Below are 17,530 nucleotides of genomic sequence, written 5' to 3' on the forward strand. Positions count from 1 at the left end.
TAATCAGTTCTTAACTTGAGATTCATGCGTCTGTTCTAAGTGAACTGGAGTTGACGTGGAATTTTGTAATTTTCTCGTGTAGACAAGACCTAAGGCTAAAGAACAGGTTTTTGTTGTTGTTTGTTTAATTGCTGTATTTGTATGTTTTATATGATAAACACTGCAATATGTAAAAACCATGACAAGTTAAAGTAATATTCGACTTCTGATGGCATCTGTTATAGCTTAGGTATGTGTATACTTTAATTTAAAGTACTTTTAAGAAGCAATGAGAATGGGTTTAGTTACCTATGACCCTTCACTATCCAGTAACTTCCATTTTTCATCCCTATTTGCTTAGTGTTACTCATGTGAACCTGATAGGTGCTAAGCATCTGATTGTTTAAAATTGGTGTTTAAAAAGCAAAGTATCCGTGAAGCCTGTCTCTAGGATGAGAGAAAATCTGCCTGCAATGCTTTGAAGCCCGGAGTTGTTTCTTTATTTTCATAAGGCTTGAGCAAAGGGCTGTGTTGCAACCTGCAGTTATGTTGTTAGGTAAGGCAGGGTGGAGCGTAACAGGTGCTTATTAATACCTCTAGGCTACAGGTAAAGGTGACTGTATTTTCTTGAGCGTTACAGAACTAAACAGGTGGATATTGTTTTAATAATTGGGTTGAGAGTGGACACTACTTGTTCTCTGTCTTTAATGGCAAACTTTTAATACAGAACTATGAAAGAAATGGTAACTTTCAAAATTAAGTACCTCTTCAGGTCTTGTCTGTGCTCTGTCTCCCAGCACCCTACTTTTAAGTAGCAGCTAAATAGCGCATTATTTAATTTCAAAAATGAATTAATCTCTGCCTTTCTAAAGCAACAGCAGTTTCTTCTGGATTTTTTTTGGTAAAGATTTTTTTCACGTGTACTTTTTGGTAGAATTGATTTCAGGTGTGAGTTGGGTGTGATTTTTATATCTGAAGATTTGAAGCAGTAGATAGCAGAAAAGTACAACACTGTGACCACGCTGAGGACTGAAGAGGTGGTTATCTGATTAATTGAATTGCACAACAGATACAAAAGGAAGAAGCTGACTGCAGAGCTTTAAAACATCATTGTTGCACAGCATATCAAGCAAAGCTCTGCAGTAACATGGATGTGAACATTTTAAATCAGAGAAAAACAAATTTTAAGCTGGTATTCTGTGTTAGACTGAAGATAAAAGTTGTGTGCATGAGACACTGCAAACACAGAACCTACCAAACTGTGGGTTAGAAACGTCATTTGTAAGATCTTGATTACAGTGAGCTAAACAGTACAGATGCTTTGCCTCTATGCTCTTCCATGACTTCCATGACTGTTTTGGAAGGGGCCTTAAAGACGATCCAGTCCAACCACTTGCCATGGGCAGGGGCACCTTCCTCTAGACCAGGTTTTCCACAGCAGTATTTGTTTTTACTGTTTTTGTAGTATTTGTGTTTACTTAACTGCAAGACACTTCACTTTCGTTTCCTTTTTTTCTCCACCTTCTAAATGTCCACTTTTGTTTCCTTTCTGTGCATTGTCCGCTCTCCAGACTTCCAGTCACGCTTTCTTTTGCAGCAGCAGTGCTTCGAGTCCCAGCCACAGGAGCAGAACATCAAGTCCCAAGCACTGCTGCAGGATAATGGGGGAGGCCTGAGCTGCTCACAGTAATAGTGTTCTTCTGCCTTGCATTTCCTTAGTTTCTGTTGTTTGTGTCTCTGCAGCATCACCTCTGTCTTGGAGAATACAGATCCTGCTACTAACTGCTATTTTCTCTACCATTTGGAACACTGATGTCCAAAATTGAAAAGCACATGTTTTTGTTTTCATACAAACAATGCAGTGCAGTGGGCTGCTTGTGGGCCCTTCTTCCACTTTTTGTTCAGTGTGCAGAGAGATGAGTGCACACAGCTGTCTGAAGCAGCTGCAGCAATCACCTTGTGCTGAAGGAAATTTGCAGCAGCTCTGCAAAATTGCCCTTGGCATCTCTTTTAGAGTTCCTGTAGAACCAGCTAATTCCATTTATTTTGTTTTTTCATCAGTTGATGTAGCATTTTTTCAAAACAAGCTAGTCAACATTTTTAAACTTTTTTATTGTAGTTTCTGTCAGACCTGAGAGGTGCTAAAATGCCCATCCATCTTTGCTCTGTCATTGTTCCTGAATGGGAATTTCTTCCTGTTGAGTGCTTGTGGTCCTAATAGTCACATCTTGCCTACACCCCTCGGTTACTGCTTTATTTTCTCTCATTATGTCAAAATGAATTTAAACATTTTAACATTTTCCTACTCCAATTATGATGCATCTTCTTTGATTAAGATAGCTGTCATACAGTGATGTACTGTACAATGACATTTAATTATTTAGTGATTGTATCTACTCAGGTATGTCCAGGCACAGTTTGCTAATGAAATTCAGTCCTAGTTCAATGGCACTGCCTTGAGACAGGCGTTTTCTGGGGAAAAAAGATGCATTTGATAAATTTGATACAAGAAAGAGATTATGAGAGAAATTATTTTTTTTCCCTAAAGGCTGTTGTTTTGTTTGTTTGTTTTTACTGGCATTATTCTCTTAGTAAAGATGTGCCATCTAGAGAGGGATGTATTCAAATTGTATTTCTGGATTTGGAGATAGGAGCCTTGCTTACGTGAGATGTTTGTTATATTGGCAGCGTTGCTAGGGCTGTATAAGAGAACACTTCAAGTCTTTGAAAGCTCTCCTATCTGTAGAAGCAGCTTTCATTGAGTTGTTGACTTACAGCTTTGATGGGTGCATAAACATGGAAGTAGGAGTTTCATTCTATTTGTTTTACCAACCTTATTTTTGTTGCTTAAAATACCAGCACCCCTGCCTGGTATAATAAGATCCTGGGATTTTCATTTGCCTGCTCTTCTGTTTGGCTATTCTGTTTTCTCTATTACCCCACTTAAGGTTTAAAGAAAGCAAAATGTGTCACAAAGATGTTATGTTGATGTGGCTTTTAGGGTTTTTTTTTTTGGCAAAAACATGCTCATTCTGAAGTCATTCAGGTTACCCATTAAATCAGGAAACACTGTTGAACACATTCCTTTTTAAAAGCTGTTGCATTCAACTAGCATAACTTAACAGCCCGGGGTTTAGTTTAGTTTCTGTTAAATTTTGCCATGTGTTACAGAGTCCTACTCTGTCCCCACCTCCCCAAGTAAGCCTGAATGAGAAGTAAAAAGCAGTTTGCTCTCGAATTTCTTTCTACCAGGGCCTTATGAGGTGGCATGTGTATATATGGGGATTAGGATTATTCTAAATGCTTCTTGAGGACATTTTGAAGTGCAGTGTATGATTCTAAATTGTTGTTTAAGATGCATATTTCTTTCTAGCTTCTTTTCTTACAGTCTAATGAAAACTTACGTGTTGGTGAACGTGATATGATTAACATGACTGATAGGAAAAGAGTACTTGCAAATTTTATTTTTGGCACTCAGTTTTCCTTCATCAAAGGCTGTTGGCTTTACGTTAAATCATTATTTACTGCCGACAGGCGTGTAGGCTTCACAATTTGGATATGTAAGCAGAAATGTGAGTAAAGCCCCCTGTTTGCATTTCTAGCTTGCACTGCAGTGTAACGCAAATTCTGACTTCATGCTCTGTGCAGTTTGGCAGTGTTGACATCCTTAGCAGAGTATCAAGACTGAAGCACTTGGAAGTTTTTCTTCTAAAACTAACTCTGATGGAATTTGTAAATCTTTAATAATATTCTACAGTGTTTTTTCTTATGTAATTCGCTTGCCTTAATCCTCATTGAATTTCATGTGAATGGCATAAAAAATAAAATACTAGTTGCGAGGAAATAAGATGTTAAAATAAGAATTATTTCTAATCAATGTGAATAGTAGCATGTATTAAGAGCCATGCTTATCTTTCTTTCAGAACACGATTCACTCTGTCTTTTCTTTACTGGTCACTTAATACCCTTAAACTTTCCTTCTGGTTCACTCTATGATCCTAATTGTTGCTTCTGTGCACTTTTGTGTTTCACAGTTGTTCCTGTCATTTTGAAAGCTCTGACATATGATGAGAAGAGGGGGTCGTGCAGTGTGGGTTCCAACGTGAGAGATGCAGCATGCTATCTGTCCTGGGCCTTTGCTCGTGCTTATGATCCCTCAGAACTGATACCATTTATTAACCAGATTTCCAGGTAAGTTGCCACAATGATAAACTGGGCTTCTTCCAGTTAATTTTTGAAATCTGCCTCAGATTTAAGGAGGAAGTAGATGTTAACAGAGTAACCTAACGCTATATCTTCTAGAGCTTATAATCACAGAGCTAATTCTCTATCTTTAAGGTATTTAAAATAAGATACTGGCCACCAGTGATAGGGAAAATGTCTTCGTGCTTAAAAAGTTTCTGGTGAATCCCACGTAATGTGAATTAAATTCATTCATCTCTTGACATTATTCTCCAAGGAATCGATTTTAGTTTTTAATATCAGCAGCTCAGACACTTTTGTCTCTAATGGAGGAGTTTCAATCAGTAATCATTCAGTATTACTTCAATATTCAAAAATTTGGACTGTACAGTGATTTTTTTAGGTCCTGGGTACCTCCTGCTATTTCTAGGTCTTGCTTCCAGATCGCTGACAGAACTGTTTCAATCACATTGAAACTACCTCGTTTGGGGATATGGGACTGCTTACTTAGCTCAGCAGGTGTCCACAGAAAACGAGACTTGTTCTTTCTTCTTTAAAACCTGTTTTGAAAGCTTTCTGGGATGGTCTGTAGGGCCTACAGTATCCATTTTTATTTCTTTATCCTAGCGCGCTTTCCCCTTGCTGGTCTCTGCCATACTTCGTCCTTCTGTTCCTGCTTTCCCAAGCTGTCCTTTTCACACAGGGTCACAGGACACTGGTGGCACTTGCCCTTGGCGTTTTTTGAAACTTAGATAAAATCTTTCTGTCTAAGCATCTGCTGTCAATTTCTTGAGGCCAAATGCTGTTTTTCTTTCTTCTTCTTTTTTTTTTCTTTTTTTTTTTTTTTTTTTTCAAGCTGTCATGTCTTTTCTCCAAACTGAAGTGGGAAAAAGTGTCTGATGAAACAGCATTGTGGTATTTTAATGCATTTCATCCACCAAGCTATGTGAGAACATGAAGCCATCCACTGCTTCTCGTTGATTGTCAGAAGTAGAAGTTGGGACTCTAGGAAATACCTGTTCCAGTTAAGCATGCTAGAAATAGCTAAACTTGCCATACTGAGTTATTAAGGAAATAATTATTTTCAAGGCTCAAGCTGATTTCATTGTAAGTTATGTATGAACTTGTTAGCATAAAGGTGTTCTTGCACAATGAAACAGTAGTGATCACATCTTGGTTAGTTTTTAATCTAATCAGCTTTTTTTAAAATCTAACCAGGACAGATGATGGTAGTGATGGAGGCATAGTGACAGGAGGAGCAGAATTGTTACCACATGTCCTAACAGACTGTTATAAGCTGTGCAGTTATTTACTGCTGTCTTTAAACTGGTAGGGATATATTTGTATTTGGGGATACAAATGTATTTCCATTGGTAGCTGCAAGCTGATTGTTGGAGGAGCGTGGCCCTACCAACAGTAAGCTCTTGTTCAATGTCTTGTTCTTGTGCTTTTTGTAGGTTTGGTCAACTGCTTCACTGAAGTAAATCCTCTCTTTCCATCCTCTTAGTTGAAAAATTTAAAGTTTCTTTTAAGGTCTGGCAAATTTGCTCCATGTTCCTTTGAAACATAAGGCCTAAGTGCAAGTTTTTCTATATCAGAATTTTTCTTCCATTTGTGATACTTTGAGCAATACATTTCTTTGACTCCATCTGCCCTACTATGGTAGGTCCATATGTTAGGTACAAGCTCACCGTTTTTGTTTCACCTGATTTGTGGCTTTTTGTTTTACTGTCACAAAGTTTTTGGACAACTATGAATACTGTGTTTCTGAAGATGCTCCTGTCTGTTGTCTTCCAGTCTGTTTGGGAAACAGATTCTTCTCTTTTTTCTAACTATGGTATAATACACACCAACAATGTGGCTTTGCCTTCTCTGCAAGTTGGTGGAGTGGAGAGAAAAATGGGGAGGGGTGCAGAGTGGAAGTTCAGAATTTCTTATTTTCAGTTTGTAAGGTTTTGTGATTCACATACATTTAGTTTTATAACAAAGCTGCGCAATATTTTATCCAGTGTTAATGCTATGGTAAGATTCTGCTTAAAATTCTGCTTTGTAGTTATGGTGCCCATACCTTTTCTAAATACAATCAGGTCCTGAAGGTAGATTTGCCACTCCAAAGAGAAACAGTGGAAAAAAATATTCAAATACAGTATGACACACAGTTTCACCTATTGTGTCAGCAAGCTGATAATTACATACAGCTCTTTTTTTCAATCTAGCCTTAGGTGTGTCACTCTTTTACTTAAAGAGTCATACTTCTAGCCACAAGCAAATTGTTGCTGCCCTTAAAAAATGCAGAACTCAGCATCTTGAAACAAAGTACATGATATCCATTGTGAGCTGAATTACACAGCAAAAACATCTGTCTGTACAAGAATGCAAACTATCAGATTCATAAGGAAAAAACCCCACAAAACAATAAATTCTGTACCTGAAAAGAAGGCTTACTACCTCTTTCAAAAGGTGAAATGTGCGACTGAGATCCTGAACTGTTTGCTTTGTCATGGGGATAGAAATTGTGAATAGCTAGTCCCTTGCTCATGGTCTTTAACACTGCTGGAATTGGCTGGAAGAACCCAGGTAATGCTGGGCTTGGAACAGGAGCAGGTGGCTGCTCAGTAGGAGCACCCAGCTCAAAAGGCTGTGTGCTTGTTGTAGCAGAGTAAGGGCACAGAAAATCTGCTGGTAACCAGAAGGTGTTGAGTGGGTGTGATGGCTGAGCAGTGATCTGATTCATCTTTCGTGTCATGTTAGTGTATCTTGTCAGGAAACTCACTCCAGTACTGAAATACTCAAGTCTTGCCCTGTGACCTATTCAGACTGTGGAGTGGCAGTTATAGAATAAAACACTGGCAATTCTGTGGTGCTTTCTTTTTGTCCTTGTCTTGTCAGCTATAGGATTGTGTAATAGAAAGCCACTGTTTTCTGTAGTCAGGGAAAGTAAATATTCAACTAGAGAAAAAAATCAATTTAAAGTGCATAGAAATCCTATTTTTTTTTTTAACAAAATTGCGACGAGACTTTGAAATAAATATCCTGTTCAGTGATAGGTGTTTCTTCTCTGCTTTCTCATGAATGTTCTGTTCTTAAGTTAGAAATGTAGGCTGCTGCAAATCATAGATCTGCTTTCTTCTTTCCTGACCTTACCACTCATAGGAAAAATACAGAGAGAGGGCACTTATTAGAAACACTTGCCTGAGAATTTTTATTTTCTGTGTATGTTGCTGTTTATCCACATTTCAACAAGATACACTTAACATTATTATTTTTTTAAGTACTGTTAAACCGGTTTCTAAAACTTTTCCTGATCTACTGGAACTCCAGGACCACAAGAAGAAAGTTCTTGGCAGAGTAGATGAAATTTCACTTTTTAAGTGAATTGAGGATCAGCTTACTACATTTTGAAATACATGCATGCACTGAAGTTGCTATTCAGGTATATCTTTATAAAAGCATTGCTTGATTGATATTATTCTTCTCCCAGTTTGCACACACATACACTCTTTTTAAGCTTACCTATAAGAAAAATTGAACATAATTTAATAACTTGGAAGTACAGGTAATTTGATTCCTGTCCCTTTGGGTGTGGGAAGAATTACTGTCTGTAAATGGCAGGTGCATGCGAAGTGGAGCTGTTTTGTTTAAAATCTAAACAAGAACTAAATGGGGAAATATGTTTTTGCTCTATTTTATGATTGTAAATTAAACTGTTGCCACTGTCATAAGAAAAGGAAAAGTTTTGCTCTCTTCACAATTTTAAATTAAACTGTTGCCACCTGTCATAATTATATGAAACTACTGCATAGTCAGAATGTAGTTTTATTTGACACTCGATGGCTTAGGTGATCAATAAATTGGTCATTACTTAAAAAGATCTCATTGTTTTCCCCTGCTCAGCAGAATGCGGATCAAAGCAGTGCGTGCAATGCAGGAGTGCAGGCAGCTTTGCCTTCCCTGCGGTGCTGCGTTGTTTTTGAAGAAGGAAAAAAGGAAGGTGTGGCTATGGATAGATGATGTAGCTTGCTTCAGGGCAAGATTGTCCTGCAGAACTGGGGAAATCTGAAGCATTGCTTTGAGCTACATCTTGTATCATGATGAAATATTGAGAATAGGTTTTTCTTTCATGTATTTGAATGTTGCCTTCAGAAGAGAGTTGTGTGCCTACTGTGTCTTGCACTTGTGTAAACTTATTTCCTGCAGGGGCATCAGATGCCTTTTGCTAAACATCATTTTAATGTGCAATTCCTAAGCATTTTCTTTATTGTTTCTTTCTACATCTTTTTATCCTAGAACTTTGGGATTGAAGTCACACACTGAAGATGCCAATATGTTTATCTCTGTGACTGTGTTCAGCAAAAGAAATTGGTTACTGTATTTGTCCTTCAGCTTCTTTGCCTCTCTAAGCAGGAGGTATTAAACCTGAGACTGGTCTGAAGGGCCTTCTCCCCTGCTAGTCACAGAATCACAGAATGGCTTAGGTTGGAAGGGACTTTAAAGATTACTGAGCTACATCCCTTTGCCATGGGTTAGGTTGCCAACCACTGGGTGAGGCTGAATATGGGACAGATCGCATATGATACTTTTTTCCTGAGCAAATTCATTTGATAACTGAAATACCTGTCTTGTCCGTGGCACCAATATAGTTCTGCACGTAATCCTGGCAGAAGCAGCCACTTCTGCTTCTTTACCTCTGATGCTCCTGCAGTTGAGCTTAGCACAGCTGCAAGGTGATAAAGCGAATGGGATAGCTGCTCTGGTTTTGAAAAACCAAGCAAGCAACAAAACAATATCTAGCACAAGAACAACTAATTGAGCCTAGATCTGCTTTCATCACTCAGTTCAGCAGATAGCCCCAGCTGGGGTACTGGCACGGTGTGAAGAGGGCTGTCTGCCACAGCAGCTCTCAGCAGGCTCCTTTCCCATTCTGCTCTTGTCTCTTTTTTTTTTTTTTTTTTTTTTTTTTTTTTTTTTTTTAACTGGCTGAGATTGTTCAAAAGCATTTAGCTTGTGATGATTGTTATGCTTTCCCTCCTCTAAATGTCGTAGTTTAAGGAAGGGAGTCAGACTTTTCCCTTTTTTGGGTTCAGGAGGGAAATTTTGTTTTTGTGCCAAGTTGGCAAGAGGTTTGAGAGTTTATTTTTCTTGCTTCCCACAGCTTCAGGGTGGTATGTTTGAATAATAGTGTATTCTCAGAGGTTAGCAGTAGTATAAACTTCTAGCTGCTTGTGATTGAAATAGCGTACCTGCTACAGGTGAGAAAGCAAATTCAGATGGATTTTCTGGTACATCCGGTACTCAGAGCAGAGGGTAACCTGAGATTTGTGTTCTGATGTCCATCTCCTCGCTGGCCTCTGCTCTCTGATTCTTTCTGGCTTGTGGGGAGGAAATGAGATCAGCGCTGTGCTGAGGAAGCGAGTGGTTGTGTGCTCTGAGTGCTGGTCGCTTTCCCTGGAGACAGCTGAGTGCCTGGGGGACAGGGAAAGGACCAGGGGAAAAAAGCAAGGATTATCACTAAACTGAGGGAACTGCAACTTGCTTTTAAAAATCCTTTTTGCATTCTTATTGTACCCTCAGCAGCTGCTTGTTGTGCTTACAGGCTAAATATATCCCAGTGAACTACAAAAGCGTTTCATAGAGACTGCAAGATGCAAAACCATTCTTTGCCCTACCTGTTGGCAGTCAGGTGTGGTACGCTTCAGACAAGTCGAGACATGACTCTCCCTAGCTTAGAAAAAAATCCCACTTTGTTTGACATAAACAGTTTCTTTATGTTAGGAAATCCTGGTGGAGTATCACATAAACTCCCACGACAATGCAGACAGGTGAAGACACCCTTAACATGTTTCATCTTAGCCACGTTGCTCTCCTTGCTAATCCATGTGTTACAGCAGACTGTGGCTGCATTTTAAAATATTTAGCTCGAAACAACCATTCATGCAGTTTGATAAGCTTGGTATACTTGGATGCAATGACTGCAGTATGATTTATGATTATAACAGGGCTGGAGAGCTGTGACAAAATTCCTTGTGTTTTTCTTAAACGTGATTTTCAGTTCTAGCACTGAGCAGCTCAGATGGCATCGCAGAGTGTTAGTGTAAGTAAAACCTGCACAACGCTTTGTCTTAAGGTAACAGAAGTAGAAGAAGAAAATCAAAAAGTACAGTTTAATTATGAGCAGAAATATTGGTCAGAAACTCGTGTTGTGTATAGTAACCTGAAACTGTTTTCCAGTTTATGTAATGAACCAGATTTTAAGTCTAAATGCAGAATGTAAGGTTCTCCTTTTGGCATTTGTTGTTTGGAAAGACATAACTTGTATAAAATATGATAACATTTAATACATGTTTCTTTACATTTGCCTCGAAGTGTCTCTTTTGGCCACAATCAGAGACAAAACAATGACTTAGAAGAAATTTGGTATGACCTAGCAAAGCTCTTCTGAAATTCTCTACAACACTTAACTTTATGGTGCCTCTGACACACTGAAGGCAGCACTCTGCAGTCTCATCTTTGTGGCCTGATGAGATTTTTGTGTTTGTTTTCTCAGAAAAGGACAGTATGGAAACGTTGCACAACAGACAAAATGATGTTTTATCATATAGCCCAAATAATTGGAAACCTCAGACAGAAATTGGCTTCTTTTTGCTTTCCAGGATTATTCCCAATTAGTTCTTTCATTTTGAATGTTCTATAATTAAAAGCATATGCTTCTGAAATGTTCTCTTCTAAAAGATTGTGAAGTTTTCTGTATGCTAGGATAGGAAATCAGCAGACACAAGATGATGTTTGACCCAGCCCTCTTTCAACAGTTAGCCATGCAAGCTTTTTCCTGATGGAACGTGTCATAAACATTTGCTCTTCCAGTCACAGAAAGGCCTCCTTTTGCCTTGTAGTTGCACAATGTCTCTGTGGCAGGAGAGGAGATGCTCACACAGATAGCAATAGGAAAGCTCTGACTGTCTTTAGAATAATTTTTTCACCTCTGTAGTAAAATATTGAATTCACTGGGGTTTGTTTTCAATTTCATTCTTGCTTTCAGTCTCTTGTTTTCCTTAATGGAGATAATCAGTGCTGCCTCTGTACGTTCAGTTCATGCATTTCAGTGAATTTTAACAACACAGTATTCAACACTGTAGGAAACAGATAGCCACTACCCAGGGAAGTGTGATATTATCAGTGTAATTAATATCTTTATGCTAAAGCAAAGCTATTTGGAATTACTTTTCAGCCGGTATTTATTTCCTGTTTTGCCTGAAGACAGTAAGTACTGTAATGAAGAGTTTCAGGGTTTGAAAGGAATAATTTTCTGCTTAAATGATCCTCCTGAAGTGATGTTTATTTGTCACTGGAGTTAATTGAATGCTGGAGGTGGATTTCTAAGGCTGCAGACTTCTTGTCTTGGGATGCATTCTCTCTTCTGTTCTGTGGCACCTTTTTAAAAGCAGTTCTGTTGAGGTAAAGGCAATTGAACTGTGATGGAATACCAGACTTAATGCACAAAGAAATAATTCTGTACAATCACACTTCTGTATCTGCAGGTCACCCTTAAACTTTTTTTTTTGCAATTAATTTTGAAGTTTTACTATTTTACTTGTGTATTGTTTTTTCGTACTTAAAGCATGTGGTCATAATTGTACAGATAGACAAAAGTTTCTGTTGCTTAACTTCTAGTTTTGCTTAAGCCTTACATAAGACTTACTGTGTATTTGGATATTGAGAAACTGTATTTCCACGTTTAAGTTAAAATTGCAGTGAGTCTTACATGAGTTGTTAAATATGTCCAACTTTTAAACTGTTGCTAGATTTAAAATATAAAACTTCCTATGAAGTTAAGTATTTCCATACTGCTTAAAAGCTGTTCTGCTTTGGTAGAACACAAACTGGAAAATCCTACAAGCTACAGAAACTAGAATGTGCATGGTTATTTCAACCCAAATTATAGCTTAGATGTGTATTTATAAGAAATAAGCTCCATAGCAAAAACTGTGAGTGTTCTGCTTGGAAGGCTAAGTGTTGAGATGATGACATTGCACAACTCTTCTTATATTTTTGTCCTTACAATCGATATTTATTTCCTCAGTGCGTTGGTTATTGCTGCAGTGTTTGACCGCGATGTTAATTGCAGAAGAGCTGCTTCTGTAAGTTACCACATTCTAACCTACGTGTTTCTGGTTGGTTGGGATTTTTGTCTGTTGTTCTTTAATTTCGTGATCTATAGCTCTGTGTATTCACCTGAGCCTCCAGTTATACGTAAAATATATGTGAGCAAAAAAATGCTTTTTAAATCATTAAGAAATATGGTGTGAATTTAGATTTTAAATGAAAAAATCCACGGTTGCATATCTTAAGGCCACGATTCACAGTCTGCTCTGCTGTGGTCATGTTGGATAAGATAAAGTATCTTAAGAGCTACTTGGCATTTTCTAGTCAGAGTGTAAAAGACAAAAGGATTGGTAATATGCAGCTCCTGTATCATAAGGAGGTCACCAAGATGGTAAGCTGTATGAAGACACATTTTTCTGCTTGTTCTCCACATTTCTCTAAAGTTGCAGTAAGCTGAAAAATTCTACAAAATATTTCTCCTTCAAACTCCTTTTGTTGGGCTGGGAGTTTTTCTAAAGAAAGTGATACATCTGTTTGGCAGGGATTGCTCCCTGCTTAATAGGGCTCACACCAAAGTTTATTCTGTGAATTTTTTGTCAAAAGTAGTCAATGCTGTTGAGAATTGACAAAAATATGCATGATTCTTAGAAGGGAATTTGTGAGGGATAGGTTATAAGTTTAGAGGAAGAAAGAAGGAACATCTTATTTTTGAAGATCTCAGTCTGTGTTATTATATTGCATTTGTTTTCTTGTGAATAAAAGTAAAAAGGAAAAAAAGTTGCCTGCTTCAACAGTTAAAGGGAAATTATTGTGCAAAATGAAAAAAAAGAACTGTATGACTGTGCTAGCAGCTGTTCCTGTGAAGAAAACACAGGGCCAGACAGCTCCTGTCCAAGCACCAGGTGTCTGCAAGAGCAAACTTCCCTGTGAATGCCTTAAAAAAATAAATAAATAAAAAAGGAGGGTTTCCCTGGACAGCATCTGTATTTTTGTAGCCACACCTCTGCAGGATGGTTTAAGCCATTGAATGAAGCTGCAGCATGGTGAAGTGAGTCAGCTGCTCCACAAAGCACCTTGTCCAAATAGGCTTAAAGCAGAGAATGGAAGCTAAGGCACTGCAGATTGCTGAGTACTGATATCACATATTCTTTGCATAATGTGTGGGGGACAAATAACTTGAGCTGCTTCTCCCTCAGCCTTTAGCTCCTGCTATAGGAACTGTACAATTTACCATTTGTTGCTATTTAAGTCACTTTATTCAAATAAAATCCTTAGAGAAAATCAAAAGCAGCTTAACTGAGAGCTTTAGAAACCATTAAGAATGCAGAATAATTGAATCTTCTTCCGTATTTCAAGTGAGTACAGAGTATAGCGCAAATGTTTTTGTGTCACTTTCTTCTGGTTAAAACCAGGCTATCAGGAACCCTGCTATTTGAGTATTTCCAATCAAAAAGGGTTTTTTGGTTTCTTTTTCATTAGTGCATTCAGATTTAAAGCTAGTCAGAATTTGGAACTGTTTTGATGGATAGTTGTGGTATTATTGAAGAATGTCAGAAAGTCAGGCAAGGCAGTATGTTGTGTTTTCCAGGCATTGCTACAATTTTGAAGAAAAATACCTAGGAGTGTTAATTGTTCCCAGCACTGCATAGTTAAATACACGTTTAAATTAACATGTTTTACTAGATTTTCCATTTATTACAATATGCAACGTATTGTAACGTGGAGCACCAATAAACAAAACAGCATATAGAGATATTTTGAACCCTGAGGTTAGGGAGAATAAAACAAAACTGCTCTGACTATTCTTTTGAAGCACTGAAAACATTCTGAGCTGACTTTTGCAACTCTTCTATATGAATAATCATTATAAAGAATGATGGCATGAATAAGAGACCTTGGATAAGGCTTCGTTCTGCACTGACATGTTCAAGAAGGGGTTTTCTTTCCTTCTGCTTGGTTGATTCTCTTTAAAATCACGGCTTAGAGGATGTTTTAGTACTTAAAAACAACATTTCAAGGCAAACTAGGCACTTCCCTCAAAAGCTACTGAACTGAAATTAATATATATTTATGATAAGGCAGAGCTAACAACTGCCTTTATAAGTACTGGTTAAAGATCTATGTTTTTTTTAATAAAGAAACTATTAAATTGGGTGTAAATTAATGAGTAAATTAGATGCATTCTTACCACTTCTGCAATGCTTCTGTACTTGGATCTTCACCTTCATGATCATCTTTCTAAATGAGTTAGAAAATGAATAGGTGATACAGTGCTGAAATTCTTTAATTCCAGTATTAAGCAAAAAAAACTTAGTGAAAACATTTTGTACAGCAGCTGTTCTGTTTCTCTATTGTCTGTAGGCCTCCATACAACTTTTTCCAATGCCTTTGCCACAGTTTTTTAGTTCTGGGATATATTGCAAGTAGAATAAAACTTTTACTGTTCTGAAACCAGAACTATTTTCTTTTTTGATCTTAACCAAAAGAAAGTCTTTATGCAGTTCATGTCAGCAATGCACCTGTCTGTACGTATTTTAAAGAAATTGTAATGAGGCAATTAAACTCTTGGATATGGTGCATCATCCTTGCTGAAACCTTCCAGTAATGAGTAAAAGGGTCTGAGTAGCTTAAGTGGGGATCTAAAGCATATGCAAAAAGGAATAAATGATGGAGGATGACTTGAAAGGTTGTCCTTGCAAATCCTGTCTGTGGGCATAAGTTAGTAGAAAGGTAAGGATTTGGGGGGGGGAAAGACATCAGAAACTGGGCTAAAGATTAAATAATGAGGAAGTCTGGGGAATTGCTGCAGCTTATGTTCCATTTCTGGAAGGCTGCCTTACGTACGTTTTGCCCAAGGGTGTATCTACACTGCAGTCGCTGCAGAGGACAGCCCATGCAGTGCTACCTGAGGGAATCCTACAGCAGTAGCTCAGGGCACTGCTGCACGGATAAAGGTGGGCTCCAGAACCCGCCTAGGAGGAGGGGAAGCTGCTGAGAGCTGGCCTGGCTGGCTGTCCTGCAATGGATGTGCTGTGAGCAGCAGCTCAACTAGCCTGGGCAGGTCTGCAGGAACTGCAGTCATTATCCTAAACAGACCTAACCTCAGAAGTACAGTGAGAGACTGGTTTCATGAGGCCTTGCTTCACTGTGTTCTGGCTGCTTGCTCCATATGTAAAATATGATACCTTGGTGAGCTTAACCTTTTGTTTTTACAGGTGGATTACCATGTGTATCATATTGATGTAGGAAATAGAGAAGCTCTCATTTGACAAACTTCTTGTGGCATTTTCAGAAAAGATTGGGACTTCAGCATACTCCTGCATATGAAATACATCTGTCAGGTGCAAATGCAGTCCCATCCTGGAGACTGTTTGTAGAGAAAGTGACATTGCAAAAAGAAAAGTGTTCAATAATGATTTCTGCTCTCTGAAAGGAGTTAAAATTGAGATACGCTTTTCTTCAATCTTGTGATTGCATAATCCTTTTGAGGAAAAATGCAGGCTTTTTAAGAGTGAAATTTCAAGGGCTGGTAGGGGTTAATGGAGTATAGAGTAGATTTTATTCTATATGAGGTACATGTCGAGATATTAACTTGACAGCCATATTGAAACTGGTGATATTTTGAGTTTCTTCAATGCAAAACACAACAAATGCACAGAAATCTTGCCTTCGGGTTTTGCAACATCAGTGTTTCAACATAGTTTCAGACTGTGTTTTTCCAATAAGTGTTGTGTTCTTAATATTATTTGCCTGAAGTATTGATTGACCAAGAATCACACTTTGCCTATGATAATCCAGTGATGCTGAAGTAGTTGGACAAATGAGAGCCGCCTTGATTTCTGTTGTCTTCAGGTATTGACTTTCAGTTCCAGTGCGAAGCCTTGTGTCAGTGCTCAGAAGTACTCTGTGGGTGTGACTGGTTTAATAAACTTGCGTTCTTAAACTGCTGTCGTGCAACGTATGACTTCAAGAACACAAGAGCAGAGAGACGCTGAAACAAAAAAGCCCTGTGGGCTTGTTCTACTAACAAAGCGTACTTTATTTGAAAAAGAAAAGCCATGGGTCATTTATATTGTCGTGTGTTTTGAATTCATCATCTGGTGTTTATCAAAAAGCAAACCTGACTCGTTTTGGTGTTTGTTCTCTGTTCCTTAGGCTGCCTTCCAGGAGAATGTTGGGAGACAGGTACGGTAACTTCCCTGCATCTTCATTCGCATTCGTTGGTGTGTCCTGGACATTACTGTGAATGTGTAGCACCTCAAATCAGAATTGAACCATGGCTTTGGAGAAGTGGAGTAAAAGAATGTTACAAAATATTTCTTTTCTCTGTCAGAAAACAGGCTCTTGTGGAGCGTTCTCCTGAGACGTGGGTTTTATTTTAGTGTTCTGGTTTTGGAAGAAAATGAGTTTTCTGGTTATTAGAACTCACTTGGAAAAGTAAAATCAGCACAAATAGCCATTGTACACCTTGTAAACTGCAGTGCTCTGGAAGCAGGAAAAGCACAAGCTTTGATGATTCTCATGTTCCGTTGGCTTTCTAACCGTTAGCAGATATGGAATAGCTGAGGTGTGCTTCACAATCTTTGCTATGGTTTGGTGGTGTAACAACAAACTAGGTTTGAGAGTCTTCAACACAAGGATGTCACAACATCACGAAGTTCTTGAGAAATCTGTTAATTTTGGGAGTACCTAAGATTGCTGAAAAAAATACTGTGGCATGTTCCTGTGTCACATAGCTGTGTTTGAGTAGCTAAAAGGCACGAACAACTTTGATTTGCAACCTTGCTGGAGTAACAAATAGGATAAGGACTCCAATTTCAGTTTGCTCATTTCTCATCAGGAATTAACGAAGCTGAAAATACAGTGTAGAGAGAAATAGGGTCAAAATGGTTCATTTCATGAATTCTTTTGGCATAGCAAGGCATGTAGAGTTTAGAGCATGATTCAAGCAATTTTTTTCTTCTGTAAGCCATTCTGTAAGGGATCTTTGTTGAAATGCTGTGTCTAGCTTTCCCGGATATCATTCCTGAAGATCTCTGTTACGAGCCAGCATATCATTCCTTTAAAGCTATGTTTATTAAGCAGTGTGTCCTGAAGTACTATATGTATTTCTAGATAGAATTAGGTTAATAGCAGAGAAAGGGTGCGAGACCAGCAGGAAGAGGGTGAGTATTTTTGATGACCTGACCCAACTAGGTCTGTGATAAGTAGGAGCCAACTTGCTTCCTCCCTAGAGTCTATAGTTATTCCTCTGGAGAGGTTAGGGTTA

At 38.3% G+C, this 17,530-nt stretch overlaps 1 protein-coding gene across 1 annotated transcript in view; it reads left to right on the forward strand.

The window, feature by feature from the left end:
- TBCD (tubulin folding cofactor D) overlaps positions 1-17,530 on the forward strand; it is a gene marked incomplete at both ends in the record, with an annotated part of 107,417 nt that overhangs the window by 43,511 nt on the left and 46,376 nt on the right. The window contains 3 exons of the mRNA XM_079544288.1: positions 4,014-4,170; positions 12,239-12,296; positions 16,417-16,446. Of these exons, the coding sequence (XP_079400414.1) occupies positions 4,014-4,170; positions 12,239-12,296; positions 16,417-16,446 (245 nt within the window). The remainder of the gene's footprint in view (positions 1-4,013; positions 4,171-12,238; positions 12,297-16,416; positions 16,447-17,530) is intronic.

This window comes from Tetrao urogallus (assembly GCF_951394365.1).
Source record: "Tetrao urogallus genome assembly, chromosome: 18".
Lineage (NCBI taxonomy): Eukaryota > Metazoa > Chordata > Aves > Galliformes > Phasianidae > Tetrao > Tetrao urogallus.